The 13,444-nt window shown below is 36.4% G+C and overlaps 1 protein-coding gene across 1 annotated transcript; it reads right to left on the bottom strand.

The window, feature by feature from the left end:
* Positions 1–275: 275 nt before the first annotated feature.
* Positions 276–10,409, bottom strand: si:ch73-61d6.3 (occludin). The gene is made up of 8 exons (XM_056773529.1): positions 10,072–10,409; positions 7,588–8,352; positions 6,815–6,976; positions 3,667–3,815; positions 2,224–2,439; positions 1,821–1,992; positions 1,629–1,670; positions 276–1,512 (listed from the first exon to the last, which is right to left on the bottom strand). The coding sequence occupies exons 2-8, from the start codon at positions 8,329–8,331 to the stop codon at positions 1,414–1,416; spliced, it is 1,584 nt and encodes a 527-aa protein (XP_056629507.1). The 5' UTR covers positions 8,332–8,352; positions 10,072–10,409; the 3' UTR covers positions 276–1,413.
* Between the last annotated feature and the right edge of the window lie 3,035 nt (positions 10,410–13,444).

Raw genomic sequence — 13,444 nt, 5'->3', positions numbered from 1 at the left:
TTTTCCGTGAAGGCGTCGAGCAGTAGCACCAAAATGTTATCCTCAAGAGGGCGTGCTTGTGAAAAAAATCGTCACTTCTCTCGTCCTTGTGACCTTATATGACTATTTGCATTTAACGTTTTCCTCAATAAATTATTAACTTAAATGCACGTCAAACACTGTTCTGAATAACCTGACTCTCTCAGTTTTTAGAATCCAATCGTCTAAAAACGACGAAACAAAATGTTTTAGCAAAGAAAAAAGGCTTTAGCAAAACTTTCAGAAACAGATCAAAATACTTAAAATACAAAACTTTATTTAAAAATACAACGGACAACAAAGATGAACAGATGAACACATGTTGTTATGTGAATAAAGGGAAAAAAACGAATTATTATCTCTTTAACAGCTCAAAAATAAATGCCCTTAAGTCACTTTTTAACTGTTTCCAGGTTTCATACAAAAACACTAGTAAAAAACTCAGACTTCTGTTGTCCAACATTATAAAACAAATTAACAAAACATTTGATATTTTATAGGCAGTTGATTAGTTCAGAGGTTAAAGCAACTATTACTTTTCCAAGTAATTTAAAGATAGGTCCAAATAAATCAAATGCAATGAGACATTTTATAACTAGATTAGCATTCTTCAATATTTGCATACATTTTGGATATTTGCATAGATCATTATTGTCCATTCTTTACAAACTTAATTATTAAGATATTAATTACCAGTTTCTTTTTAATGATTTAACATTTCAAATAATCTGTCTTGTCTCACAGAGACAGACAGGTGTTTGAAATAAAAATGAAAGAAGGAACTTCTTAAACTTTGTAAAGGTGTGCAAGTCTTAAAATAACCTTTTCTGATAATGGTTATGACTGTTTTGCTCTGAAAGCAAGCTAGTGCCTCAACAATATCGCATCAACAGATAAAAACAGCGCATAATAAAACACCTAAAACTTACCAACAAGGAAACCGATTGCACAGATGTTATTTCAAGTGCAATTACTCAGTTAGCGATTGTCCGAAGTACATTTCCTCAAACAAACCTATGCACCGCAGCAATCAGCTGAACTTGAATTTAGCACTCACGGCCACACCCATATTGAACAAAAAAACATTATTTAAATGCTTCATGACATTTCACGGGCATCCGTATATTAAGTCACTCTGGGGAAAGCAAATGGAAAAGATGAATTCCAGATAATAGAAAATCTTCCCTGTCCGGAGCATGTAAGATGGAGGGCAAGCAGAATCCCTGCCCCTGGTTTCCATCTTCAGGATTAAGGTTAATCATAAGCACCAGGTAAAGTTTACAGGAGTTTGGGCAACTTTGGTCACACAGTCATTTGAAGGTTTCTTCATGGCCGCCCGTCTTCAGTAAAATAGAGGAGTGTTGAAAGAGAAGAGATGATGGTTTAAGGAAACCATTAGTGATCATGGTCGTAGTTCTTGACCATTCGCTTAATATGGAAAAGCTTGTGACGCAGTTTTCGACATTGTAGCTTCTTGTTTTGATAATCCGTCATCTGAAAAGAAAGAGTGACGGGAAGGAAGAGTGAGGAGAGGAACCCTTTATATTACCATCCAAATGGGACGCATCTTTTGATTTGATCTTGTAATATGCATGTTTAACTTGGCTTACCCGTTTTAAGTCTTTGAGTCGATTATATTCCTCTGCAACAGCCTTTAATGTGAGATAAAGCAGATCAGGATTTGATTAATGGATAATTTAAATAGTACAGAAAAGGTTATTGGTGTATACAAAAATTTTTGATTCTCCATGTAGAATTTAGATTCATTTAGGTTAATTTTATGAAACTTTTTAAAAACTAACCTGGTACTTTGAAGTGCTTTCATCCAGTGTGTCCAGCTCCCTGCTGAGCTTGTTTATCTGATCATTGATGTCATCCATTTCAGCACACATTTCCTTGTAGCTCCTGAGATCTGAGTCAAACTCTTTCTTATACTCATGCCGCTGGGGGTCACACGTAATCTCAGGATACATGCTGAATGGAAATGAAAAAAGAGAGTAAATACAAAATGCAAAAGAATATGTATGAAGACATCCTGTGTTGTGAGGCAGTATGGATGGCAACTTTAAGTCAAGAGGCATCTATATCAAAACAAGCAAACCGTCCCTAATATGTTTTAGAAGTGCTCTCAAATCAAGTTGTTTTATTTATATATCAACTTTTAAATAAAAAAATCACACAAATGAATACACCAAAAATTCTTACCTCATCCATAGATCCTCATCGAAATCATTGTTTTCTCCTCCTGTCGTGTACTCAGTTTCATACTGGGATTCATCTAGCTCGGGGTTCCCGCGGCGTCTCTTGCCTCTGAAAGCAGACGGTTTGCGGATGGTGTCTACCTGATCGGAAGGGCTGGAGCTCATCTCTACGGATGGGGATGTTGACTGAAATGGACGACTGAAAGGACGCTCAGGATAACTTAAAAAAACATGACCATATATGAAAATTAGTCTTGGTTTATTTAGAAGAGCTTTTCTAGCAGTAAAATCTTGTCACTTACGTTATGTCTTCTATTATGTTTAAACATTAGAAAACTAAATTCAGAAAACACTGAAAACTATTGTACAGGTTGGTCCAATCTCTGTTAAAAATCAGCTAACTATGTCTCTTTTCTGTGAAAACTTAAAAATCTCTTCTTCTTGTTTCTCCCTGTTCCAACAGATACTACTTCGGAAAATTCTTGAAATATTGTAATTAACTACACATAGCATTTTTATTATTTTTATCTATTTTATCTATTTATGATAGATATTATTGCCTCTCAAAGATAAACTGCTTTACTATTTTCCTCACTGTTTTAAATCACTTTGGATAAATCCCTAAATGTAGAATATAAATGAAACGAAACATTGGAATAACATAACATTTTACAAATTTACTAAGTTTGACTGGTGTTGAATAAACAGATTCAAGGAATAACAAGGTCACAATAAAGTGAAATTGGTCTCAGGCCAAGACACGTCATATCTGTTGTAATCTGAGCAGACTTCGTAAAACTAAAAGGCCGGAACATTAGCTAGATTAATGGGCAGACAAATAACTACTGAAAACACAACAGTACAGCCCATTAAACTTCACAGAGCCAAGGTCGCAAGAGAAATAAACAAACATCTTTAATAATTTTACAGCAAACAGGAATGCCATTCCAAATTACTTATAACAGTTGTAAAAGGATAGTTCATAAATTACTCACCCTAAAGTTGTACCAAACCTGTATGAATTTCATTGTTTTGTTGAACATAAAGAAAGACATTTGGAAGAATGTTAGCAACTGACATTTCTGGGGCATCATTGACTACCACATTAGAAAAAAATGACGATGGTCTTTAAAGGTGCTGCACAACTGTATGCTTTCCTAAATTCCTCAAAACATCTTTTGTGTTCAACAGAACAGAAAATATTTTTTTCTACTATGGTAGTCAATGGTGCCTCTGAAATGTCAGTAGCTAACATTCTTCCAAATATCTTTCTTTGTGTTTAAGCGAAACAAAGAAACTTATACAGATTTTTAATAACTTGAGGGTGAGTAATTCATGACAGAATTTTCATTTTTTGGGTGAACTATCCCTTTAAGGAATGAAATAAGCCCTTTCATTTCCTCAGTATGGAAGGAGCAGGAATGAGCTAGCTCAACATTAAACTCACCTGTTATAGGGGGTCTCAGAACTAAAGACACTACCAGTTTTAGGTGGAGTGGAGAATACACTGGGGGCCGATACCAGCACAGGAGCCATTTTTTCTGAAAAGACCACAGATGGCTCATGCACGCTCTGTCCAGTCTGAACATGGTTGACCTGAAAGGAACACACTGTTTAGTACACAAACTGTGAGATAAATCTTGATAGTTTCGATGTGCTTCATATCAGGAAGCAACTGTTTTGAGATAATACGTCTTACTTTTTTTCAATGTTATCTTGTTTAAAACAGAACACATTTCAAAGCTTATTCTTTGCGAAAAAAAGAGACCTAAAAATAGCATAGATTTTATTTTTACACATTTTTCTCTTTGCTTAATCTACAGTTGCAATACAACATTAACAATGATTATTAAATCCACCCTGACTGTGCAATTTAAAACTGCATTCTGTCCTACAAACACAGCAACATTTTGAAATCTATTGTTTAGACTTGCTTTTCCTCCTATCGTACAGGAAAGCCCAGAGGGAAAAAGAAGCAAAAGTAGTTACAATCCCCTGCTCTTCCTGTTCAGTTTATATTTCAGAGGATGTTCTCAGCAGGCAAGCGAGTTTATTGTCACAACCATACAATGGCATTGGTTACAACATTGTCCGGTGTGACTGATAGCATGTGTGTGTAACACCCATTCATACTCTACAGTACATTTATAAGACAATTATTGAGTTTACAGTTTACAATTTTTTTAACATTTATTCACTTATGTTTGCCAAATCTGTACCACTCAAATTTGTGACTGACAGTCTTGTCCTTTTCAAGGATAAAAAGGGCTATGTTAACAGCCATCAAAATTTCGGGTTTGATAGGATAAAGAAAGCCATACGGATTAACAACGAGGAGGATGCGGAAACATGAGGTGCAGACTTCTCATTTGGGGGAACTGTCTCTTTAAGATTTAAAGGGATGCTTCACCCAAAAAAAAAAATTCTGTCATCATTTACTCACCCTCACGTTGTTCCAAGCCTGTATACATTTATTTGTTCTGCTGAACACATAGGAAGATATTTGGAAGAATGTTAGGAATTTTCCTTTCTGGGACATCATTGACTATCATAGTAGGAAAAATCACAATGGTAGTCAAAGGTGCCCCAGAACTGTTTGCTTTCCTACATTCTTCAAAATATCTTCTTCAGTGTTCAACAGCACAACATTTTTGTTATACAATTATTTTTCTACTACGGAAGTCAATGGTAGTCAACTGTTCCAAATATTTTTCTTTGTGTTGAACAGTACAAAAAATTATACACGTTTGGAACAACTCAAGGATTAGTAAATGGTGACAGAATTTTCATTTACGTGTGAACAAACACTTTAAGAACGATTTTACAAGATGAAAGACATGGCTGTATATATGGACACAAGGTCAACAATAAGGAAAAATTCTGTGCTCTACGTAGATAAAACAATGAAAGCAGGTGTGCGTGAGAGAAATTGCTTGTTTGTTCAAGACGGGTAGTCTGTGAACGTGTGTATGTTCAGATCAGGAAGCAGCAGGAAAGAAGGTGGAGAAACATTTCCCCGCAGCTGGGGAAAAGGGGAAAGCCACGGTGTAAAAGCCCAAGTCATCCAGGAATTCCAACAATGCTTTCCCTGCGTGAGCTAGTACCTCTGCTGATCCGTGATCACGACATATAAGCTGGGAAAGAATGTTTGAGAACACACCAAAGAGGCCGTCTCATGCTCATGACCTGCTTTTGCACTAGAATAAGTGAAGGAAAGGAATATAGAGAGAAGACAGAGAAAGATTGAGCCAGAGCAAAACAGGGAGAGACAGGTATTTAAAGGGAGTGTGTGGAACGCTGTGAAATCTCATAGTTCTACTGAAACCAGCTGGACAGAGAGAAAGAAATGAACCAGCCTCATTATGGTGGTCATTATTTTTCTGACGGGCATAATCCGAAATCAAACGCACCCCACAGAGTCTAAAGTGTACAGGAAAATAACCGGTGGCATATTATTGCTCATTGGAAGCTCTTTTTTGACTAACAGGTTTGTATAAAGCTTTAGTTGACATAAAATATAAATTGCAAAGAATAGAACGACGGAAGTTTATGAGATGTGCTCAATAATATAATACAAACCCTTTGTGTGAGTTTGAGATATAGAATGAAAGAGTCACAATGAACAAATCACTGCTATAAAATAATATTGACATGACACACAACATGACTCATGTTTTACACAACACATATGTTCTGTATGTCACAGAAACCCAACATTCTGTAACATAGATAAAAAAACACTGACTACTGATCTACAGTAACTTTCAAGAGTGATGTCTGGATGGCATATAGAATAAACAAAATAAAATCTTTTATCTAATTTATTGGACAAAATTATTTGACCACAAGGCAAACTTCAGTATATTAATGAGTTATGGGTTTTATTTGAATATACCACAAGGCACAGAAAACCCAAAAGCTTTGAATAAATCTAGCATACACGACCGTGCCTACAGTGTTATCAGCTATTATTATTTGTAATATTTTGTAGCCATTTTCCTGGGTCTTGGTCATTTTGTGGTTGTATTGTATTAAACTTAAGTTCTTGTCAAATCTGTGCTAAACACTCGAATCACTACAAACACAATTACACAACATGCATACAATTTTTAAAAATGTTGTATTAGAATGATGAGTAAATGCTTTAATTTACAAAAGACGAGAATCACTTTTGGCCACTACTGTACATGAACAGACAGATAAACAATTATGTTTCACTCGTTTTTTCAAAGGCGAAAATAATTCATATTATAATAATATGATATTGATAATATGATAATATAATGTTTCACAGGAGTGTGTAAATAAATGGCAATTAAAGTCTGCTTTCTAAACATCTGGGTTTAACAAATGTTTAACCACCCTCAGTCTGGTTAATGATCAGTCAAAGTGAAACTGGGCTGGCAGTTAACAAACAGAGCATATCAGCGATACATTCAACCATGTGACTGAATTATCACCAGTATTGCACAGGATGTTGAAATTTTGTAGAACTATGAAAACACCACCCTATTCTAGCACTGCACTTTAATCCGGGTGTGCCATGCATACATTTTTCTAGTACGTGTGTCTTGTGACCAGGAGAGAACACTTACCCAATCCTCCACATCTCTGCCTTCAGTTCCTCCCATCAGCGGTTTATCCCAGTTGATGTTTGGTTTCCCATAGTGCCAGATTTTACTTCTGGTCTTATATGAGAAGAAAGCAGCCACAGCCAGTGCAATCACAACCAAGAAACCAAAAACCATTGCAACTGCCTAAAAAAAATATAAAATTGCTAAATTGAGGTATAAAGGCAGCAGACAAATAGAAATTAATGTCTACAGAGAGCAATTTTTCTAAAACATGTATTAAGAAAGATCTGAAAATACATTTACAGTAGGGCACTGGGAGCCTAGTTTCTCATTTTGTTAAGGAATGTGCATGCTCTTTAAATTGTAAAATTTACTTAAATGTTGTTAGAACTTTAAATGAAATGTCCTCTAAACTATATTGTTGAGTTGTGGCTATACTTTTCTAGCATTACCAGAGTAACTCCTGTAGATGGAGATTTCTTTCATCTTCATTGCTGAATCTGACCCCACAGTTAGATACAACTTTGCAAATACAAGGTTGGTAAGCAATTCTTTATGTTATGTGGTTATACGCTATCTGGTATAGAATGGTAGTTGCATATTTGAAAGCAATTACAGATAAGCCTGTTTGCATTCTTATGATGCAATGGTGATAAATCGTTTCTGTTCATTATAACAAACTGAGAAATGATTCAAAATGAAGATCATATCTAATCCTTCAATTGTAGACTATGCCGAAAATAAACTTTGAATTTCAAAATAACAGAAAATCTGCAGATGCTTTAACTTTGTACCTCCTGAGGGTCCACGTAGCAATAGTGGTACAAGTACTGGTTATAGACGGGAAATCCGCCCCCCATTCCGGTCACACTGCTGCTATAGAGGTTCTGACACATCATGAGCATGGGGTTGTAGTACATGCTGGAGGAGCTTTGAGCCATAGGGTTCACACCTACAATGTACACAATGTTTATAATGCCTTGAATTGCAGCCATTATGGAGCAAACAATAAGCACCCCCAGGTAGAATTTTCTGCTGCGGAACGTGCTTGATTTGGAGAAGCTTGCTACGAAGAACCCTAATGAGATGATAAAGTTTATGGCGGCGATGGCGATCATGCTGGTCTTTGCTGAGTAAGGAGTAGGGTAGGAGCTGTAGCTTCCATATCCATAGTTACTTCCGTATCCGTAGTTACCTCCATACCCACTTCCATATCCATAGCCAGTATTGCCAGTACCGTAGCCACTTCCATAACCTCCATATCCATACTGCATGTCCCAAACCAGAGTTGAGGCGACGCAAGCGAAGATTCCGAGGCAGAGGATTATAACTGACCCGACCATGATCTTCACAATTCCGGGAGGGGAGAACCACTTGTAAAAATCTTGTGGCACCTCCTCGCCCACATAGTAAGATCCTGCAGGTTGAGGATAGGGATCAAATTCACTCCGCGGGTCTTGGAAGCTCCCAGGTGGCCCAAAGCCGTTGGTGGGTGGGGTGTACATAGGTGGACTATCGTAAGGCTGTTTCTCAAACATCTCTTAAAGTTGATGGGCAATCTGATTAAATAATCAAGCATAATTATGAATAACGTTATTCAGATTCTACATACAGGGATAAACAATGAAAATTATATTTATAGACAAATATGCATACACCCTGGCTGAAAAGTAAATCAATGCCAAGCCAAATTTTTTATCCTATGATGTATTTTAGGTATAATTATATTAATGACGAACAATTTTTATGAAGAACAATTATAAAACTGTGTAAATGTGGAGTCAGAGGAAAAAATAACATTTCCTTTCCTGAGAGAGTAAACATCACTCTACGAACTATCAGTGTACGGAAAAAAAGTGTATTAGTAATCTTCAAAAAATATCTGGAGTAAATAACAAAAGAATGTTCCTTTGCAGGTAAACTATTCCTTCATGTTGTAGGTCAGCATATTAGTAGTAACAGAAACAAATGAATAAATACACCAACAAAATTACGCTATACCAACACCACAAGTGCTGTAAGCACTGAAATAACCACGCTGCTTATGAGTGTGAGGTAATAACAACAGAGAGCAAAGTGGAGACGTCGACACCAGGGATCAGAGTCTACACACAATGGCACTGTTAACAGACCCAACCGTGGGAGTACAACTCTATCTCAGTCATTGTCCAGCATTGAATTTGAAATGCATACATTCCCATTCTTGCCAAATTTGTAATGTTATTAGCTACTATTTGCGTTGTCTTTAATAAAATACAGCTACTTTTCAACCAAATTCACTTGTTAAATGTCACATTTAAATAAAATTTCACGCTACTGTATATCTACTTCAGGGCACATAACCTCTCCGACAGAAGGACACTTTCAGACCCTGGCATTGGATAGATTAGCCATTTTCAGGTTACTATGTGTTCACTTGCAAGTTGGCCTCCCCCAATGCCTCTCCTTTGTTGTAGCAAAAAGTCAAGGCTGCAATCTGTCTGTGAAAGGTTACCATGGTAATTAAAGGCCTGAGGTTAAAAAAAGAGGGTTTGGGTAGAAAAAACAAGAGCTGTACTGTCTGTGCCACTCTGGTGAGGGGGGTGTCTGTGAAGGTGGATACAGTTCTAAGGAGGATCAGGTTCCCTCAGGGGAATCCATTCTTATTTACCACACTTTACACAGGTTTTAGTTTAAGTGTGGGTCCATGGATGAAATTTGAAAGAGTTTAATATGCAGCGAGGGAATACCGCCATGTAGCCTAACATGCAATTTATAACATGATACTCCAGTGTATTTCAAAGAATACAAGTTGAAAAATCAATGGCATAAGCAAAGCACAAGGCTTTTGGAATTACCTTATCCAAAATACCCATGCATTACTATACTGTCCCATTTTGTTATTGCCTGGCAGCCAATTGGGTACAAACTCCAGTCTAAAAGTAGGTTAACATAGAGCAAAGATCACACAACATGTTATTGTTCGTTTTACATGGTGTCTCTCTGTACAACAGCTGCACGTGACTACAGAAAGCTACAAAGAGTTTTATTCACACTTTTTTTAAGTGAGACCACAACAACAAAGTTTTGTCATACAAAAGGCATATGAGATTGTAAATGATTTTGATACTGAAAATGTGTTATTACACCTTCAATAAATACTTTAGAATAAAACAATTATTAATATAATAGGCACATATATTAATATAATATGTCAAAAGCTGTAAATAAAATATACGAATACTAAAAAGTCTAAAATCTAGTAGCCAAACTTTATAATAAAAAAGTAATCTATTTACCTTTTTGAATTTTAATTGAACAGAAGAAACGATGCTTTTTATATCAATTTCCCGAGGTTTTCTTCAGCACACGTCTACAATATAATCCAACAAGAAGAGCAGGTGAAAGAACAGGTGTTGGTGTACAAAGTTGTTCAGATCGTTCCTGTTTCTCTCTGATACGCTCCGACTTGACCACCTGCCCTCTGGTGCAGCGAAACTCATCTGAATACAGCTTTTCTCTTTAAACTACACCTGTGATTTAGATTTCTGACGTCTTGAAAAACGTGTGGTTGAAAACGCACAGTGAGAATAAACTTCCGCTAGAACAAAAAGTTTTCAAGATCTACTCAAAGTGACGTGACTAGTCCGCAGTAGAACAAGCAGCCAGCCCAGGATGTCCCATTGGACAAAACCCGCGAGTAGGCGGGTCATCCTTCTTTACCGTCTCGGTGAACATGAAGCGAAGAAATAATTAAATTATGTAATATTCAGCTGTCAAAATTCTAAATGGTAAAAAATTTAACCATGACCTTTTATATTTTATCACATTTGCGTATTTTTTATAAAGCTTAAAAGTAATTGAAAATATCAGATATATTCACACGGACACCTGGAAACACAGGTAGCCGCCCTTCTGCTACAAGTCTATGACAAGTAAACGACTGATTAATATTGGATGCATCTGAGTTAATGTTGTAGTTTATTAGCATAATCTCATTGTAAAAGACTCAAAATTCTTGAACACAAAAGCGATAGATGACTAGTGATTAAATGAAAAATCTGACAAATATATTCTACGTAAAGTGAATAAATGTAGGAACTGATCTGGAGTTATTCTTACTAATCAATGGGAAGTCAGGTGTGCCTTGAATAAATTGTCACATTAACAAATCTTTATATTAACAGAATAGCATAGACTGCAGTTTGGGTCCGGTAAGCTCCGCCCACCTTGCCTCCACCCAGAGCCGAGAGAGAGGATCCGTGACCAGCCCACGTCCAGCACATGTACTGTTTGATAAATCCGTACCCGCAGTACTTAAAACAGCAGGCGACCCGACATCCGACAGCAGCACTAATTTTATTTCGTACCCGACCCTATCCGTTTGACAAAAATGCCGTACCCGCATTACATCTATAAATAGAACCACTTATTTTTATTTTGCAAATTAACAAAATATGCCGGTGTATTGGATTTTTAAACATGTAACTAAATATGGCAGAGTTTCAGGTGAGAACCAAGAGTGAATCCACTGAAATATTGTTAGCTAATAGTAGCTATTTTATATTTGATTAGTGATTTACGAAATGTGTTTTGATTTATGATTTTTTTAAATAGCCTATATTGTTTATATGATTTTAACAAGTTTCCCTTTTCTGCAAAATTATACCAAAGCCGCTAAAGGCTAAGCTTCCATCAAGGCTAAATACAGCTTCAAATGCAGATATAGGATTATGCGTTATAAATTGCACATGACTGGATTAAACACGTCAAACCGCAAAAATTAAAGTGTCGGAACAAAAGATGCATTCTATCTATAAACGAATGCTCACCCAGACATGCCTGAAACGCCTCATGTAACCACACCCCCACAACTCTACGTCAGTTCGTGGTATGGTTTGACTAAGACCGCCCAAATGTATATACACACGTGAGGTGGGCGTACCTGTCAGTGCAATTGCTTTGGAACCTGATTTTCCAAATATGCTTAGAGGCGTTACATTTCCGGCACACGCTTGCAGTATTTGACCAGTCAATACCACTGGTAGGTACACTGGCCAATCAAAGCGCACCTCGCTTTTCAGAGCAAATTTAAAATCCACGCGTTTCAGAGAGGCGGGGCTAAGAGGAGATACAAACATGCACAGTATCGGTATGTGAAAAATACAGCGTTTTTTAACCTTACATACGATAATATTCGTTTTAGCCTCGTCATTTGGCCACTTTAAATTGTGATAAGAGTATCGAGTCCTAACTCATAGCTGTCCATCAGTTGCATGTTGCAATTAGAAAGCTCTTCAGACAGAGCCTGAACACAAATAATCACAAGATCATGTAAAGGCAGCATCGTATCAGCTTATAGTAAATACATTGGGGGGGGGGAATATAAGCTATCCCCCCACCTTTCATCTCATATCTGGAGGCGGGCCTGTCTTTTAAACAGCGGCGTTTAAAAGTTCGGCGTATAGCAGTCAAATAGCGCCCTCTTGTGTTCACATATCCATGTTTCATCATGTTAAAATCCGTCATGTCATAAGGGCTGTATTATTACGTGAACAAAGCCTGTTATGACACCAAGACCTCAAATTATGTTGTTTACAATGACCTGTAAGGCCAACGATATGGCTATTATGGTTATAACGCCAGACACGACATATAGTGAAAAACATTTTTCAGCAGAAGTATCAGCACTTTGTTTTTAAAACAATTTATTCATCTAGCATGCAGCTTTACCTTTAAAATATTCTGTCATGCTTTTCAAGGTCTGTAACCAAATAAATCATTCATTTATCCTTTATTGTGCCCCTGGTTGCACTGAGTGTTCCCTTTGACATCGGGATTTGAAAAACAAGATGGCATGTTTGTTTATTTTACTTCTTAAATATTAATAACTATTAACTGAATGAAGCTAGTGGACTTAAGAGGAATGTAGGAGAGTAGAGCAGAAATAGACATATGAAAAACTGTGAAAGTGCATTTTTATAAATATTAATGCAAGTGGATTTCCCATCTCAAAAGTTTATTTTGTAAAGAAACTAGGACAAACGTAACACAGAGGCGCCCTCATTATAGGCACTGGGACAATGTTCCGTTTTTATTAGGTAAAATCTTTGTAAATTGATATATTTGATGGTCGATTTATGAAGAGTTTGGTTCCAAAATGAGAAAACTCCTTTTTTATTGTGCATTCCAATAAATTTCAATCAAACTGCAGTTGGTTTGTTTTGATTTAAGGCATAATAACAAAAAACAGCTAAAAGCGTAAAACATGATAACATAATAAAACATAATAAAAAAACATGATTTAATAAAAAAAACTGAATTATCTTATTTTGGAACCAAACTCTTCGTAAATTCTTTGTATGTTTTGATAGAAACAACATCTATATTATATCATATCACTAAGGCAGTGTCTCTTATGTGAAATCATCTTTATTCTAAGCAGCTATTAATTAGCATTTGACTGTAGAGTATTTTGATCATGAATGTGTTTATGCATGCCTGTTGTTTTACAGAAACACTTTGTAAAGCGCTGAAGTCAATTACTAAAACAGGACAGAAAACAAGAAAGAATAGAAATGAGGGCAAGAGAGATGAGAGGAGGTCTGTTCACATCACAGCACCCACTCAGATTGAATATTTTAAAATATAAACTTTCAGAAAGGCATCTGA

This window comes from Triplophysa dalaica, chromosome 18 (assembly GCF_015846415.1).
Source record: "Triplophysa dalaica isolate WHDGS20190420 chromosome 18, ASM1584641v1, whole genome shotgun sequence".
In the NCBI taxonomy this organism is placed as follows: domain Eukaryota; kingdom Metazoa; phylum Chordata; class Actinopteri; order Cypriniformes; family Nemacheilidae; genus Triplophysa; species Triplophysa dalaica.
The sequence above is the reverse complement of the archived record's forward strand: the minus strand, read 5'-3'. Positions and strand labels throughout refer to the sequence as shown.